At 41.2% G+C, this 19,302-nt stretch overlaps 1 protein-coding gene across 1 annotated transcript in view; it reads right to left on the minus strand.

Annotated features, from left to right (window-relative positions):
• The window catches only part of OCA2 (OCA2 melanosomal transmembrane protein), a 220,359-nt gene that overhangs the window by 88,536 nt on the left and 112,521 nt on the right, over positions 1-19,302 (minus strand). Inside the window, exons 14-15 of the mRNA XM_020796810.3 lie at positions 19,012-19,136; positions 2,617-2,755 (exon numbers count right to left, since the gene is read on the minus strand). Coding sequence (XP_020652469.3) covers positions 2,617-2,755; positions 19,012-19,136 — 264 coding nt within the window. The remainder of the gene's footprint in view (positions 1-2,616; positions 2,756-19,011; positions 19,137-19,302) is intronic.

Here is a 19,302-nt window from a genome sequence, read left to right on the forward strand (position 1 = left end):
GAAAGTGTCAAGAAACTTCAGTGGGTCCAAAATGCAGCTGCCAGATTGCTGGCTGGGACTGGTTAGAGATCACATGCTACCCCCAACCCCCTGTTACAGCAGCTCACTGGCTGCCAATCAGTTTCTAGGCAAAATTCAAAGTGCTGCTTTTAACCTACAGAGCCCTAAATGACCTGGATCCAAGCTATCTCAAAGACCGTGTCTCCCACTATGAGCTGGCTCAGGTGTTAAGATCATCAGGAGGGGCCTTTCTCTCAGTACCACCACCTTCACAGGTATGTTTGGGGAGGACACAGGAAAGAGTCTTCTCTGTTGCTGCTCCCAGATTCTGAAACTCCCTCCCACAGGAGGCCAGACTGGCCCCATCTTTGCTATCCTTCCAAAAGCAGGCAAAGACCTTTCAGGCAAGCTTTTTACCCAAGCGACTGCCTACATGAGTGACTTTTAGATGGATTATTCTGCATTACTGCTCTTACTGGGTCTTTAGTACTGCTTGTGTTTACCATTTCTCTGAGTGGTATTGTTTGTTCCTTTTTAGTATTTGCATACTTCTTATTTTAGCTTTTTTATTGTCTTTTAACAATGTAAGCTACCTCTTTATTTGTTTAAACTGTTCTTTGCTTTAACAATTGTCTTTCAAGGATGTTAGCCACCCTGGGTCCTTTTTAAGGAGAAAGGTGGGATAAAAATGTTTTAAATAAATAAATAAAAATAGATAAATATTCAGAAACTGGTGTCTGGTGCAGCTGTCTCACTCCACCCCAGGACAGAGCTGGGCCTGAAAAGGCTTTCTTTTTTCTAGCCCTGAGGACTTGCACAAGTCAGTGTTTAAGACCTGAGTCACACCTGAGTTTTTGTTGCACTTTGGCTGCAGAACTTGTGGCCTACCTAGCAATTTGCAGTTTAGGAGCTACATATGTATTACTAGGAGTTGCCTGATAGTGGTAATCCCAAGCAAAAAGCAAGGACAGAAAGTTTATGAAGTCCAGTGAGTAGCCTTTATTGCTGGTGAACATAAACTCAAGGTACTGCTTCCCAATGGGTAACTGCTACCACTACCAGTGGATATTGTATACCTCTTCCATCTTCCAATATTCTACATGGTGAGGAAAAGATGGAAGAAGCAGTGGAGCAACATGAGAGTACAAATGGAACATGATATAACCTGGACTGCCGCATATAATAATATTTTGTGAACAAGGTTGAGCAACCAAATCCAACAGATTGATCCACCAAAGCCTACAAGTTTAAGGACTTTACAGTGGTGCCTCGCTTAACGATTACCTCATTAAACGACGAATCTGCTTCATGATGATGTTATTGCAATCGCAAAACAATGTTTTAATGGGTTTTGTTTTGTTTTTTGCTTCTCGACGATCGGTTCCCTGCTTCAGGAACTGATTCTTCGTATTACAACGATCAAAACAGCTGATCATCGGGTTTCAAAATGGCCGCCTGCTGTGTAAAATGGCTCCCCGCTGTGCTTTAGGATGGATTTTTCACTGCACAGTAAGCAGAAAATGGCTGCCCTATGGAGGATCTTCGCTGGACGCTGAGGTATTTAGCCCATTGGAACGCATTGAAATGGTTTTCAATGCATTTCAATGGGCTTTTTTATTTCGCTTGACAAGGATTTCGCTCTACAGCGATTTTGCTGGAATGGATTATCCTCGTCAAGCGAGGCACCACTTGAAGGTCTTGCACTTGATTCCTTGCATAAGCAGACAAAGTAATGCTCAATTAGGGTTGCCCCCTTTTAAATTTTGAGTGGCTCTGCATTATAATACCTATATGTAAGTAGAACATGGCCATGATGAGTATGTCTGCACCTACTGAATCCCAGTCAATGCAAAAGAGGGGGATTCATTTCCATATCTTTGAATGATTTATCAGTATTCACAAATTCAAGCTTAGCATGGGGGGGGGAGACAAAAAAAAAAGAAAACAAAAGGGGCATTCATTGGAAAGAATCCAAAATAAAAGAAATAAGAAAATTTTCACTATGCATGTCCCTACTAGACACAGACTATGTCTATAAAAGGTTAATTGTTAATGTAAGCATTTGAATGTCACAACAGGAATTTCTTCCACCTTCCCACAGTGTGCAAATTAGTTTGCTTTCTGAGGTGACTAGTCTTCAGGACTTAAACCTGCTTTACTAAATGGCACAGCCACAAACATATACACTCACAGGACCAACCAACTTGTTCCATATTTCCCATTGTGCAGAGCACAATTCTATCTATGTATAACTGCTCAGTGAGCCCATCCCATATATTTTAATGTGACTTACTCACAGGTAAATATGTACAAGTTGTAACATTTAAAATAAAGCAGATTAATACAATTTTTTAAAATGGAATGTGAGACATGTTTTTGTATAGTCATGTGCTGTAGTTATGGGTTTTTTTTTCAAAACATGCATAATCCATTAGAACAAGGTTACACCATGTGCACCCTACATGTCACTTGGGATATCTGACAACTTCTATTTGCCCTAGTACACTAATCCCGAAAGAGCTGAATCACTTCTTTCATGTGACTAACAGGGTCACTGTTCATTATTGTACTTCTAAAGCAGTATCTCTCACACAGGATAGAAAGAGAAACACATACCAACTTCTTGAGTTCCTGCTTTGAAACAATGATCACATTTGGTGGGTCCCCAACAGCTGTAGAAGCCCCTCCAATGTTTGTGAAGATTACCTCAGCGATTAGAACATGCCTGGGATCAAGATTAAGCACTTCGCATAACCTGCAGTTGCACAGAGAAGAAGCAAAACCAGAAACTCATTTTCCCACTTCTAGAAATAGTGCCTTAAAAACATCAAAAAGTTAAGCTTGTTCAGGGTTATTTTAAATACTTTTAAAAACTAGTATTTATTGGGCTCCTTTCTATACACCATTTGTTCCTTCCCATTCCCATACCTCTTGATGCAGCATTGTACCAACTATCCATTGGGTATATTGCCATTTGTGTCCAAACCTTGCTTTTTTTTAAAAAAAAAACTTCTGTTTTAAAGAAATCAGTGTCTTTCAAAATTAGTCAAAAATCTTGACAAACTCTTTTAGAAGTGAGCTTTTATGCTGGAATTTTCTATGCTTTGAATTATGGTTTAACATTATTTTTTCTGTTTGTGCACTCCACATTTCCTTTACCAGATCATTCTCTTTTCTCTGCCAGATGCTTTTCATTTGCTCCCCCTTTCTGCTTACACTTTCCCTGACTCTTCTATTGCCTCATCTGCTTTCTCTGCCTTGCTTTTCCCACCTGCCTCAAACCTTTTGCCTACGGCTGGATCCAGGAGTGGTGGGAAAAATTACAAAAGGAAGAAGAAACAGGGGCTCACAAGAAAAGGTAGATCAGCTGTGACTTTTTGGAAAGACATGAGAAAAGAAGGCACGGGAAAGAAAAAAGAGGATTAAGGGAGGAGATATATATACATATCCTCCCTTAATATATATATATATATATATATGTAGTAAAAACTCAGAAAATCCTGAGATTGAGCCCAAAATTTGTAAATTAACTTGCTTTGTTTCTTGATGATAGCTATTGATTTCTCAGACATGAATGATTATCTTCATTATGTCTCCTGAACATTGATGTGGTTCCAGCTCTAATTATGGGTTATCTTAAATGTAAAGCTTGGTCTTCTGTGTGATCTTCTCTGTCAGAAGAAGGGAATGATTCCTGTTTCACCTAGTTCAGTATTGTCTGCACTGGCAATGGTTTGTCGAGTTCTCCAGTACAAATCTTTCCTTTACTTGATACCTTGCCCTTATTCTGATGATTGAAGATGCCTTGAGATGCTCTCAGAGATGGGAAACTTTTTTTTTCTGTACAACTTCCACAATCCCACAGCCAGCATACCTGGTTGGGATTATGAGTCGCTCGCAATCCAAAAACCAAAACTATTTTCTGTCTTTGGACATTGTCCATGTGCTCCCTGTAGAGCTATAGTCCCTCCAGTGGATATGGTAAGGATTATTGCCAAAAAAAAAAAAAAAAAGTACCTCAGGTACACAGAACATTGAAAATGTGCCTAAAGATTGGGTATTGCTGTTACTGCTACTGCTGCTGCTTTTACTGTTGGCCAGGTGGTGTTAGACTCTAACTGGTGCTAATTAAAGTTAAACAATATCTGGAAAGCTGATGATTGTCCATTCCTGAATGTATTATATTATTTGAAAAACAGTATGAGATTATACTGAAAATGCATATACATGGTAGAACATGTCCACAAAGAGATAAGAAGGCTTCTCTGCATGTATATTATCACCTTCTTTCAAAATTAGAGCCTTTTTCCCATGGGGCTCAGGAGATTTATTGGGCAAAAAGATATTCTCTATCAGAGTCTGTGAAATCACTTTTAATGAGGAGATGAGTACATTCTGTCTGCTAAGTGATATTAGCGGGCTCTATTGTGGATACAGGCTTAGCCAAGATTTACAGTTTTTCATATGCAAAAGCAATTTTGGAAAACGCACCAGGAAAACAGGTAGGAGTGGTTTCATTTCCCAGGCACACATTAAAACACAAGCCACAGAATTCTGCTTTTTTCACAACTGAGTTTACCACAAAATGTAACAAGAAAATAAGATCGTATTTCATGCGTCACTGGTAAAAGGCTAAAGCCTCATTGTCAAGGAATTTTCTAGTGAGCTTTATCACCATGGTAATAGCAGCTTACAACACCATTTTAAAATTGGACTGAGGAAGAGAGTAACAAAATAAAGTGAATGACTAACAAAACAGCATGAAAGGGAAAAGGAAATATGATTCATTTTTTAAACTTAGCACCTTTTTAATTTTTTTAAAAAATGCATATAACCAACAGGTTTCAGATCGGAAAATTAAAAAGCCTTGACAGAATGACATCTGCATTATGAAAACTACTATCCTCGCTGAAACAATAGACATGTTAATAATATACATTTCACCCAGGAAGAATTTTAGGTTTACAGACCAAAAGATGGACTTCTCTCTAATCAGAGAGTAGAGTGAGGGAAAACAGTATCAAAGACAGCAGTCTATTTGCATTTTCCAGGTCAATCTTCAGCACAAAAGTAGTGCAGCAGACAAGTGTGTGGAGAAGAAGTGCTCGGTACAAAGGATGGGCAAGCTTTGGGTGCTGGGGGAGTATTTTTTTTTTCTACTGCAGGATTCTCAATGGGCTGCACTGACCCCTCCAAATGAAATGAGAAGGGAAGGGGAAAAGTCACTTCCAGTTCCGAAAATACAAGCAAAACACTTCCACTTTTTAAACCTATGTTGCTGCTGTTGTTGCTTTGCTAAAAGATGAGTGCCCACTTGGTTTTAGAGAGTAGAAACGTATCTCTGAGGGAATAAAAATTAAAATGGGAAATTTATTTCCCTACCCTCGGAAAGAACTGCATGAACAACAAAAAATGGAGCTGTGAGTCACAGGCAGTCCAGGCTTACATGATTCCCACCCTTACTCTAGAGGAGGGGCTGTGCTAGCTTGGGGAGAGAGCCACATTTATGGTCCCAAAGTCTACTACTTTCTATAAACTATAATCTAAGAATTGCAGAGCTGGAAGGGATCCTGTGGACCACCAAGTTGAGCCCCTGTGAAGGAGGCAGAGTGAAGGAATGGAACCCCCAACCTCTGGTTCCACAGCTGGATACCTAAACCTCTGAGCTATCCAGTGGCTCTTGGTTAATTATGATTAATCAACTGAATGTGAACATGCATGGCATGTTCTATTCCCCCTCTCACTTCTGGAAACTAAATTACCCTAAAAGGCTAAATGAATTATTCAGCTAGCAGCTGCCAGGTGAGTAGCATTCGATTTCCCAGTATTTTATTTATTTATTTCTTCATCTTAGAAAGGCAGAGATGGAAAGGACCCAATGGATCATCAAGTCCAGCCCCCGTTGAGGAGGCATAGTGGGGAACTGAACTCCCAACCTCTTGCTCTACAGTCAGATGCCTAAATCAATGAGCTATCCAGCAGTTCCATACAAAAGCCTGAGGTTGGTCACATGATTACAACTGATGCTTACATTGTATGTAGATTACTTCATCATGTTTAGGCAACTGCAATGTGATCTGTGCTTAACAAGGGTCCTAAATGTTCAGCTTGTCCAACTCAAAAAAATAAAAAAAGCTAAAATGCAAACCAGTTTGCAGTATATAATACCCTAACACTGAAAGACCTGCACTCGTTTTCTTGATTCATTTCCAGGTGCTCAGGTATTTCAACCTTTCAAATCCTAAACAGTTTAGCCAGCCCTAAATTACTATCTAAAAGCCCATCTGTCTTGCCATGAGTCTGACCTACAAGATCTGCAGGAGAACAGACTTCTCTGAACACCTTTGCATCCAGAAATCTGTGTGTCAGGCAGGCAAGAAAGGGTTTGTGAAAAGCACTTCCTCCAGAACGACACAAGTCCCCCTCCCTGCTGTCACACTTTAGGTTTTAGGAGCAGACTTTATTGCGATGCCCTTCTAACCATCCTACATTTTAAATTATTTTTTACATATTATGCCTATTGTATGGGCTGGAATCCTATTGGTATTAATAAGGTGATGAGATTGCCAGACATGGGATCTGTCAAAGAAAAAAAAATCTCATTCTTCTGGCAGGGAAAACCATTGAATGAGACCAGGGAATATGGGGTTGGCTTTGCAGTCAGAAATACTCTGCTGAGATCCATTGTCCCACCTACTGTGGGGAGTGAAAGAATCCTGTCTCTGCAGTTCCACTCATCAGCGGGACCCATCACCGGTTAGTGCACATGCACCAACATTGTCGTCTACAACAGAAGTCAAAGGCAAATTCTATGATGATTTGACAGCTGCTATCCAAAAAATCCTCGAGAGAGATGCTGTTCATTCTTGGAGACTTCAACGCTAGAGTTCTTGCTGATCACAGTTCCTGGCCCACTTGTCTAGGCCGTTTTGGCATTGGAAAGATGAACAAAAATGGCCAATGCTTGCTGGAGTTTTGCTGTTACTTTGATGTTTGTGTCAGCAAAACCTTCTTTAACACAAAACTTCAACACAGAGTTTCCTGGAGACAGCCGAGATCGAAGCATTGGCATCAGCTCGACTTGATCCTCACTAGACGCTCTAGCCTGCCTAGTTTTACCATCACACAAAGTTATCAGGGTGTTAATTGTGATACTGATCACTCCCTGGTGTGTAGCAGAGTAAAACTGTGAATAAAGAGATTGTATCACACGAAAAAGGAAGGAAGACCATGTATTGACATCCACAAATCTTGCAATCAAAGAAAAGTAGAGGAATTTGCCCAAGCACTTGATGAAACCCTTCCAGACCCAGCTGATGCATATTCACCTGAATGACGGGAACATTTCAAGAACACTGTTTATAACACCGCCTTGTCCACATTTGGCAAGAAGACCAAAAAGACAGCAGATGGGTTCGAAGCCTATTTGGACTTGATGCCAGCCATAGGAGATAAGAAGAGAGCTCTAGCAGAATACAAAGCCTGTCCTAGTGAGTACAACTTGCAGGATCTTCAAGCTGCTCGTAGCACAGTCCAGCAGGCTTCCAGGAGATTTCTAACTATTATTGGCTTCAGCTCTGCTCTAAGATACAGATAGCAGCAGACACAGGTAACATCAAAGGTATGACGGTATCAAGCAGGCTTTAGGTCCAATACAGAAGAAATCTACTCTGTTGAAGTCTGCTACATGCATGATCATCCAGGACTGAGCACAGCAGATGGAATGCTGGGTGCAGAACTACTCTTAGCTATAATCCAGAGAGAATGTAGTAATCGAAGAGGCATTAAATAACATTGAGTGCCTGCCTGTCTTGGAAGAGTTGGACAGTGAACCAACTTCAGCAGAAATAAAAGCAGCCCTGGATTCCCTTGTCTCTGGCAAGGCGCCTGCAAGGGATAACATCCCTGTTGAAGTGCTGAAGTGCTGTAAAGAGATTATCACCACAAAGCTGTATAAAACCTTTTGTCTTTGCTGGAGGGAAGGTGGAGTACCATAGGACATGAAGGATGCAAACATTGTCACATTGTACAATAACAAAGGCCACAGAGGAAACTGCAATAACTACCATGGCATCTCTCATCTCAGTGTTGTAGGGAAGCTGCTTGCCCATGTTGTACTGAAGAGAATCTAGGTGCTTACATACAGAGTCTATTCAGAATCACAGTGTGGATTTTTAACTAATAGATCCACTACTGACATGGTATTTTCCCTCAGACAGTTGCAGGAGAAATGTAGGGAACAACGACAGCCACTCTTTGTGGCCTTCATTGATCTTACAAAGGCCTTTGATTTGGTTAGCAGGGACAGCTGTTTAAAAATACTTCCCAAGATTGGATTTCCACCTCCACTCCTTAACATCACCAGGTCCTTTGATGAGGAAATGAAGGGCACTGTAGTTTTTGATGGCTCAACATCACATCCCTTTGACATCCGAAGTGGAGTGAAACAGGGCTATGTCCTTGTGCTGACCCTGTTTCAGGTCTTTTTTGCTGTCATTGGAACTGCAACAGAACCTCCAGACTAGATCAGATGGAAAGCTCTTTAATCTCTCTAGATTGAGAGGAAAGACCAAAGTCCAGCTGAAATGCATGTGAGACTTCCTCTTCGCCAATGATGTAACTGTTGTTGCCCATTCTGCTGAAGACCTCCAACAACTCATGAATCATTTTGGCAAGGCCTGCTAAGACTTTGGATTAACAATCAGCCTGAAGAAAACAAGTCACCGGCCAGGGCTATTATCCTCTCCACACAAGAACTGGAGGTTGTTCATGAATTTGTGTACCTTGGCTCAAAGATTTCTGACACTCTCTCCCTAGATGCTGAGCTAGATAAACGCACTGGCAAAGAAGCTACCATGTTCTCCAGACTCACAAAGTGAGTATGGTTCAACAAGAAGCTGATGGCATATACCAAGATCCATGTCTATAGAGCCTGTGTCCTGAGCACACTCCTGTACTACAGTGAGTCCTGGACCATTTGTGCAGGGCAGGAGAGGAAGCTAAATACATTCCATATGCATTGTCTCCAACACATTTTTGGTATCACCTGGCAGGACAAAGTTCCAAATAGAGCAGTCCTAGAATGAGCTGGAATTTTTAGCATGTATACATTACTGAAACAGCAACATCTATGTTGGCTTGGGCATGTTGTGAGAATGGTTGATGGTCGGATTCCAAAAGATCTCCTGTATGGAGAATTAGTGTAGGAAAATTGCCCCAGAGGGAGACCACAGCTGCGATACAAGGATATCTGCAAGCTGGATCTGAAGGCCTTAGGAATGGACCTCAACAGAGGAGAAATCTGAGTGTTCAGCCTGGAGGCAAGTGGTACATCATGGCCTCTCCCATTTTGAAGAGACACTTGTTCAGCAGGCCAAGGCAAAGAAGCAGTCTCGAAACCAGGAAAATCAGGGAGCTGGACAGGGGACAGGGAGCTGGACAGATCCACAGAGTGTGGAAGGGATTGTCACTCTCGAATTGGCCTTCTCAGCCACACTAGACGCTGTTCCAAGTCCTCCATTTGGAACACGTTACCATAGTCTCTTGAAACTGAAGGATGCCTAATCTAAACCTAATCTAGATTCTAGAAGAAAGATGAACCATGAGGATTGTTAGCAGAAATTTTATGACTGGCTCAGAAATAGAATGCAAATTAATATTTGATGTTTGAAAGCCTGTGATCAATTTAGAAATAGAATGTATATTATAATTAAGTTATACCAGGAACATATGTACAGTGGTGCTTTCACTTACGAACGCCCTGACTTACAAATGTTTTGAGTTACAAACAGCTCCGGACGCGAAATATTGCTTTGAGTTACGAACGGAGCTTTGACTTACGAAAGGAAAAAGGCAGGGGGAAAAGGCGGGAAATTCAAACCGTTGGTGGCAAAGAGGCTGGTTCTTTGTAGCCCTTTCGCCCCAACAGTTACAGCAGGTGGTTAGGGGACTTTTTTTGCTCCTGGGGCGCAGGAGGAGGAAGGAGAGGCGGGGTGGCGTGGGTCTACTCACAAGTAAGTGCTGCCAAGGATGTGGGTTTACTCATGAATAAGCACTGCCAAAGGCACGGGTCAGAGGGGCTCCGTGGCGGTGCAGGAAGAGAAGGAGAAGCAGGCGGGTGCTGGTGCTTTGGAAGCCTGGGAAGCTTCCACATAGGCTTCGGACTGGTACGGTCCTGCTTTTTCTTTTTGAAAAAGTTGTTCTCGGTGGGTTTTGGAGGGTAGGTTTGGGCTGGGGGGGTTTACATTTCTGTGTTGTTTTGTTTTTTTGTGGTTTTTTGTTTTGTTTTGTTTTTTGGCAGTCCCAGTGTGGGACTTCCAGTGTTTTTGGGGGGGGGGGGTATTTTTTTCTTCAGCCAGAAGGGATTAATTGGTTTCCAATGCATTCCTATGGGAAATAGTGCTTTGACTTAAGAACGTTTTGATTTACAGACAATGTGGATTAAGTTCATAAATCAAGGCACCACTCTATCTCTGAAATGTAACAGATGAGAATGAGTATTTTACAATATTTGATTTGCACCCCCTGTTTATCCCATTCCCCCTTGTCCCCCATCCCTACACCTAACCCAATAAATAAATAAATAAATAAATAAATAAATAAACAAACAAACAAACAAACAAACAAACAAACAAACAAACAAACAATGTATCCTGTTGTAAATGCTGTCTGGCACTTTAACATGCCATACTGCATTGGAGGCGGGGCTTTGTTGCGGTGCTGCCAGCAACTCCAGAGAAGAGCTCTCTGGGGAAAACTGGAACCCTCCGGTTCGGGATCCCCCTTTTGAAATGGGGATCAAAGGAGAGTCTAGAAGAAGTCTCTCTGAAGCAGATGGTGAGCAGCAGAAGGAGAAGAAAGGGAGGCAGACCCGGACTTTTTTCTTCTGAAGAAATCACCGTGCACGGACTGGAGCGGGCGCCATTTTTTGGCACTGAGCCGCGAGGAACCCTTTACCGGGGGAGAGGAGAGCAATCAATATAAACTAATAATATATAACAAGTAAGTAAGCCGAAGCCTCTGATTTATGAAACAGCCTCATTAAGCTGAAATAAGAATGAAAATATTTGGCTGAAAGAATAAATGCAGCGGCGGGTTTATCTTATCAGTCTGACTCAAAAGCGAAACTAAGCTTCTCCAAGTGAACTCTTAAAACACCAGGCCGATTCTAAAGCCGAGAGTCTGAGATGGAAAAATAAATCTTATGTTTCTGGAAAAGAATCCCAGACAGCAACACCGTCTGACTGGATTTAAGAGACTTCGGTGGATGCAGTGTGGTTGGGATACGTTACTCTTTGCCTTCTCTGGACTTTGTGAACTATAAATAATAGAATCTGGTGGTTTTCGGGAGAAGGAGCTGACGTGGCCGACTGGACTAAGGAGCATTAAGGGGTTAATGAAGATCACAAGACGAGCTCCAAGGACAATCTACTGGACAGTTTGAGACTCTGTGATTGTTGTTTGGTTTGTCGGACTGCAGACCGTGTGTGAGTCTAATAATAGAAGCGTGCTGAACTCAGGAGAAGAAGAAATAACTGCGTCACGGTTCTAATTGATATTGTATTTGCTGGGCTAAAAGTTGATTTTTATACTACAATATTTGGACAAAGATTGGAGGGAGATCTAAGGGGAGGTTTATGATGAGGGGTTTGAATTGTTGATAAAATTGTGGAAATTGTGGAAGGATTTCTAGGGGGTGATTATTGTGGTATTTATGCAAACCCCAAAGCCTGAGATGGACCCCAAAAATTCAAAAGAACAAATGGAGACTTGGTCTGTTCAATCCCAAAGTTCTGGAATAGTGGTGCAAGAAATAGAAAAGGAATGGCAGATTAATATACAAAGGCTAATATTAACAGGGTTCCAGCGAGTGAATGCAGGTCTTAGCAAAATAGAAGATTTGATGAAAGGGACGAAAGAGGGGACAGTAGATGCCAAACAAAACTTAAATGAAGTTGTACAGACTTTAGAATCGTCTGTATTAGTAGACATGACACCAGGTAATATGAATGCAGTAGAGAGTTATCCAGTGACCCATGCAGCTTCCAAAGTTAAAAAGCATTATGACAAAAATCTTAAGGAGGCAGAGATACTGAAACCAGACAATCTTATGGTGAAAATATGGGAAGTGAAAAAAATGGATATTCTGTCAGATGGGCTGAAAGACTGTTCAATTCAAAAAGAAACTGAACAATGGGATGTATTGTATAAATCGCAGCAGCTACCAGACAATGTTGGAATAACATAGAATAAAATTAAAATTAAATGATAAGATAAAAGCAGGAGGGTAATCAAACTGTGAAAAAGCAAAAAGTTGATATGTATTAGTAATATGAATTGATTGGATGATGTTATACTATATGCTGTCCTATCCCCCAAAACCATTTTTCCTTTCCTATCCCCTCTTTCTTTTTGTACCCTTTATCCCTGTTCCTAAATAAAAAAAATAAAATTAAAAAAAAAACATGCCATACTGCATTGACTGTTTTGGTTTCAGGAAAGGAAGTTGCTACGGGCATGTACAAAACATCCCCTTTAAAATTCATTAATTTAAGAACTTCTGTCGTGGAGTATACCTTGATTTCTAGATGAGATGCGCTTTATCTCAGTATTGTCTAAAGTAACGTTCATGCCATCTTACATAAAAGCAACAGATTTGTTAGGAATACTTAATGTTTCTGTATGGACAGAGACAGGCATTCTGCACATTTCAAGACACACTTATCTGTTTTTATATGTACTGTGTATCTTCTAACACTGAGAAATAAGTTGTTTTTAAAGCAGACATTTCTACAGATTTCACTCACTATAAATCATTATAGCACTGGTTAAGGGGGAGAAATGGCAAAATTTTGTACCAGCAGAGTGAACAAAAAAGGATAAAGGTAAAGGATCCCCTTGACAATTTTTGTCCAGTCGTGTTCGACTCTAGGGGCGGTGCTCATCCCCGTTTCCAAGCCATAGAGCCAGTGTTTGTCCGAAGACAATCTTCCGTGGTCACATGGCCAGTGCGACTTAGACATGGAACGCTGTTACCTTCCCACCGAGGTGGTCCCTATTTATCTACTCGCATTAGCATGCTTTCGAACCGCTAGGTTGGCGGGAGCTGGGACAAGCGATGGGCGCTCACTCCGTCGCGTGGATTCGACGGAACAAAGCAAATATATATTCATGGACAGCTTCACATAAAATAGTCAGCATTATGCAACCCTCTATATTTTATTTATTATAACATTGAGATGAATTTATTCACTTAAAAATATTATATACTGAATATCATTAATAAAATTCCAGAATGCTGTAGAACAATTAAATTAAAATACAAAATCAAAATAATTCACAGCAATTTTGTATTTGAAAAAACCACTTAACCCATTGGGGAAGAAACGTCAAGGGAAGTGCTAAATACGATTACTAAGGAAATGAAGATTTAATCCGTGTTACACTGGACCTGATTGAAATTTGACTAATATTTAGGAAGGTAAGCCACGAATTAGAAAATAGTCTCATGGAGTAACCATTACTCCTCACTGTCCATTTGAGTGATTTCTGTATTGTGGCTTTAATTATTGTATAGTTTTTACTATGAGCCATTTTGGGTAACTCTTTTAAAAAATGGCTCATGAATTTTTGAAAAACCTAATAATGATGCATCAGCAACTACCATCATTAACAGAGTTCAATCCTTTTAACAGGAGGCTTTTGATGATTAGCAGGAATCAAGGGAAAACAAAAGACTGGTGGATCGTATTAATTCCAAAATAATCAGCTCTTTTAGATGCAAAGCTTTTGGTTGGAAAAATGCAACAAAACAGCCCCCAAATGCTGCTGGTGTGCATAAATCTATACAATAATTTAGAGACTTCTCATTGTTCATCATGGGCTGATTAAAATCCTTGTAAATTAATGCTTCAACTAACACAGCAAAGTAAAATTAACCACCGTAAAATGCAGAGTGATTAGATTCTTGCAGGACTCTAGAAGGAATATTCAATGGCTGAGAGTGGTTTAGTCAGTCACATAGCAGATGCTCCAACCATACCACATACACATCCTGGGCAGTTCTGATACATTTCTCTTCAGGTCATGAATCATGGATCTCCTCCCCACCCCCCAGCTAACAGGTACCGGGAATCAGTATAAAAGAGGCCTACACAATTCCAGATTCATACATGTCAAGCATCTATAGGGAATCAGTCTGAACCTTATTCTAACATTTCTGTCACCAATATAAAAACCATTGTATCTATATTTAAATGTGTCACTTTTCTGGCACCCACCCTCCCAACCATATATATTTAAATGTGTCACTTGAATTAGCTCTAGTCCCTGCTGCACTACCTCCCACCCACCTTTAATGCTGGAGCATCATAAGAGCCATACAGTATACAAATAACCTATGTGTATATATGTGCCTAGGCCCCCATTCAGATTTATCTTGGCCAAGCAGCATGTCTGATAGGCACTTTATCATCTAGGGAGCAGGACTAGACATTATATTCTCTCAGTGCAAAAGCAAATTGGACTGGCTGTTCAAGCTTATCTTAACACTGCATCAGTTCTTCCACTACCCTGTGGGGCAGCAGGCGAGATTAGGTGGATGTATGGCAGAATGTCTAGTGCAGACAAAGCTCTCCACCCCGAATGCTCGAGCCGCTGCTGAGCTAAAGCTTTGGCAGCTCAGCTCGCCTTTGCCCCCCTCCCTGGATAACGCAAGACCTTTTGATCTCACGAGAGCAATTGGGCGAGAGGGGGGAATGTTAGATTATTTAAGAGATGTTTCCCCCCTCTCCCTGTCCTCTTCCTTTTCTGGCACTCACCCTCCCACCCCATGTTCTAGTGTGAGTTTATCTGGTTACCTCTGGGGGCGGATAGGAATTTTTGACCTGTATCCTGATTGGCTTTTAGATGCAGGGATTTTTCACCGATCCCACACTGGAACAGGGCGCTGGCTTGTTGAGAGGTGTTAATTCGGTCACACTGGCAGGTAGTGTCGATATAACAGGTTTTCTGGTGAGTCTCATTGCAAATTCAGGTAAGCAGTAGCCCATCTGACCTCCCAGCGCTGTAGATCGTGCGATGACAGTGCCTGGGGGGGAGAGACGCGCTGGGGCCACAACTGGACCAACAATCAACAAAGAAAAGCTGGCTTGAGGCCCGGGGGTGGTCAAATTGTGGCCGGCCAGGTTCTCACTGTCTTTAAGACCATGAGAACTTGGGGCCAAGGATTCACCCATTTGTTGTTTAGGGGTCCGGTGAGACCTCTGCCTTTTAACCTGATTCCGCACTATGGCAGGCCCCCCTTTGCCAAAGGATGGCAACATTGATTATAATAGTGTGGCTCGTGATTTAACCCATATTTCTTGTCTTGCATCTTTATTCCGGGGTTGGGAGGGCAATGAGAAATGGCCAGAGGAGAAGTGCTTGGGAGGCTCCCACAGTCCCCACCCCACCCCACCCCATCAACACCTGCCACTCTGCTTGTTGGCTTGCTCCACCTAATGATAGCACCAGGCATGGCTTTATATCTTCTTGAATAAGTAAGATGGTTAGAAACTAGATGATCATGACATCAGAGGAAGAAAAATGCATCATGTTTAGGACTAACAAGCCAACGAATGTGCTGATCATTTCATTTGCCAGTCATTCATTCATATTTACTGTTCGTATTCACACTTTAAAAGGGAAATTGCTGCAATTTGTGTTTTGTGAGATACATTTCCATGAATGTGCATCCTTAGCTATTTAATCAGACCCAAATCAGACCCAGACAGACAAGTGTCTCCACTACACTCAAAGGCAGCTCCATCTGATGTTAACGTGGGAACAGGTGATTGCTATTCAAGCAGACTAATCTAGCAAGACCTTGTATCAGTTCCTAGTATAATTGCTATTGAAATATTTGCAGCCTTCCAAAAAGCAGTGAGCAAAATTGGAAAATGCACTTCACAAAGCAAGCATGCAAAAACAGTGCTGAAAGAGCACCCTGAACTGGAAATTATGGCATGGCAATGAGGCTGTATGTTGACAAAATAATTAAAGAGAGTTGATAGACACTGATCCTTGTCTGAGGGGGTGAATATACACTAAGCCTGAAGCAAAATGCAGAAGCAGAGATAAGTTAATACCATAATATTCAGTTTTTATAAACAGAATATGCAACACTCTGCCTGTGGATGTATGCCAGACCCCCTCTCTTTTAACTTTCAGAAAGCTTGTTAAAACAGGGCTCTGTAAAGAAGCCTTTAAGAAGGTCCTCCCTCTCCAGCAGGTATCTTTTGGGCCATAATGTTTAAATCTGATATTCTGCTCCGCTAATACTCTTCTCATCAGGGCATATATATGCATTTCTCTGTTGTTATATGATGTTTGTGTCTCTTGGTTTTCTTTGTTTGGGAGGTGGGGAGTTCTTTTACCTAGATGTGAACTGCCCAGATGTGAACTCCACTAGATCAGTGGTATAGAAATGTAATAAACAATTAAATATTCATACATTGGACAGACATCAAAACATTGCTTACAGCCCAATCCCAAACCAAACCACCACCACCCCATTTAAATTAAATTAGGTTCGGCATGTTTTAGGTCAATTTAGATTTGGATGATTACCTGAGGAATGTGTAAGCATGGATTAATTTGAAAGGTAATTGTGATATTTTTAGTGGCAGTGAGGTTTTTTTTTCCTCCTCCACCAAAGGACCATTCAGTTAAGCGCAGATTCATTGAAATTGATTTTGCATGTGTGAATGCCTATGTCCCTGTTTTTATTTTCATTCCTGCTATCTGATACTGCACTATACCAGATAGCAGGAATTACAAACACGCACACACACAACAGTCCAGTTTCACCACCCATCTGAGAGCTATAGTCATGTGACTGCCACATAATTACAAATCAAATGAAATAACCTTGATGGATAGTGCAAGGTATACCATCCACGTAACCAGGCTCTTAGTATTGAAAAGAATGTGCCCAATATAAATAAAGCACACTAGCCATTGGAGGGCTTTCCCAATTTTTACTCTCAGCTGGTGGATGGAATTTGTCCTTCCTGTAACCTCTTCCACAGCTGACCTCATGTTACCACAGAAATTCTAAAATAGAGCTCTGTCTCTTGCTGAACACAAGAGTTCCAAGGCAGGGCGTCCCGTCCCACAGACACCTATAGTCATGTATAGCAGTTAGAGCTTTGGAATCATTGTAATTTTTTATGCTGCCTTTATGAAGCTGGGCAGGACTTTCTGGACTGAAGTGACTGTCAATCAATCCGGCAGCAACAAATTGTTCCCTCTAAGACTTCTCTACTTAAGAATCTTTTTTTCCACTCATGTTTAGTCAGTTGGTTAGAGTCCATTACTAGAGCCAACCATGTAGTTAGTCAGTATGCAGCTATAAATCGGTTAAGCCCTGTTCATGTAACCAGTCATTATTTTTCTACAGAATGTTCTTTGTTTTGATCTATTCAGGACTGTGAGTAAATGGAATCATTTTTATTTTTTCTCTTACCAGCATCTCTCAGTAAGTTATTTAGACAAGTTAAGTACCAGTTGAGGAGAAGAAACAATAAGGGGTGGTCTGCTGTGGGGAGGTAAAGGTAAAGGTTTCCCTTGACAATTTTTGTCCAGTCGCGTTCGACTCTAGGGGGCAGTGCTCATCCCCGTTTCCAAGCCGTTGAGCCAGCGTTTTTGTCCGAAGACAATCTTCCGTGGTCACATGGCCAGCGCGACTTAGACACAGAACGCTGTTTACCTTCCCACCGAGGTGGTCCCTATTTATCTACTCGCATTTGCATGCTTTCGAACCGCTAGGTTGGTGGGAGCTGGGACAAGCGATGGGCGCTCACTCCGTCGCGTGGATTCGATCTTACGACTGCTGGTCTTCTGACCCTGCAGCACAGGCTTCTGCAGTTTAGCCCGCAGCGCCACCACGTCCCTGCGGGCAGAGTTGAACTGAATTCTGCTCTTTAAGTCCCTGAACTTCTTCCACTGTGCAAAAGGTGCTTTCCCCCCCCCCTAGCTTAAATTTTATACTCTGCCAAGAACAGCCCCATTTACAAAAGAATAAATTCAGGAGTAGAAGGGATGGGGCTGAAGTGCTCATCCTTGGTTCTCCTTACACATTTTCAGGTTGTGAACCAGACTAGACCAGAAATAGGTGGTCTGTGATTAGATCTACCATCTCTTTAAGCATTAGCAATCAACTTCCTCGGTGAGGCCAAATCAAGGCCAAGACTTGTACTTGATTTCTCCAACACTCATTTTTTGGGGTAAATTCATATACCCAATAGAAATGGAATAATGGATAAGCATAGTGGAGGAACTTCAACCAAATCAGTAGCGATTCCCAGAAAATTCCAAACTAGCTTTACTTAAGTGTAGGATAACACACTGGCATAATTCACAGAGACCAAAGAGGAGAATGATTTTCCACAGTATCATTTTTATGATAAAAATCACACCTCCTCCAATCTTCCATTTCCCCCCACTTCCCCTAAACATAGCAAATAGCCCTGAAATAAATCAACATGTCACAAATATTTCCTATTTCTGATAGTTGAGAAAAGCTGAGGGGAATTTTTACTTTCCATTTATCAAACCTGTATTATGGTTGTTTTTCATAGGAAAAATAAATTGGACATCCTTAGTAATTTACCAAGAAAACAACAACCTTGGTATTGTCACTCAGATGTTATTTACAGAGAACATGTTTGGCCTAGTGGAAAGCTATATAAACTGCATGAAACAAACGGTGTATTAAATGGTGAGGAGGTTGCAGGTAGAATTGAACTGGAAAGGTGGCTGGACCACTGAAGAGCAGAATACTCTACAGTGGAAATTCCACTTGCAGTTTTTTTTTAACGTCTGGTTTATGTAGTTATTTTGCTCCTGGCTGCACTCACTTACATTTCTTTGAGTTTCATCAACTTTGAACCTCCCGTTCAAAGTATAAACCAGAGCACGAATGTAGTAAAATCATAATATAATAAAGCATAGTATAACACAAAAAAGTACCTTATAGTTACTGGAGTAAAGAGGAGCATAGTAGTAACATTGTCCAAAAAGGCTGAAAGAATTGCAGCAATAAGACAGAGGATGATAATCATGGCCCACACTCTGCCTCGAGAAAGCCTGTAAGCCTAATGAAAAAACATACCAAAAAGAGAGTGAAAAGGGCCTGAATAACATAATGTTTAAGGCACCAATAAAATTAAGAGAGAAAACAGGTATGATTAGGTCTCCACATAATTTCTGAAGACAATAGCAAACATTATTATACAATCTGACCCTAGGTTCCATTGGCAA

The sequence above is a fragment of the Pogona vitticeps genome, chromosome 3, assembly GCF_051106095.1.
Source record: "Pogona vitticeps strain Pit_001003342236 chromosome 3, PviZW2.1, whole genome shotgun sequence".
Taxonomy (NCBI): Eukaryota; Metazoa; Chordata; class Lepidosauria; order Squamata; family Agamidae; genus Pogona; species Pogona vitticeps.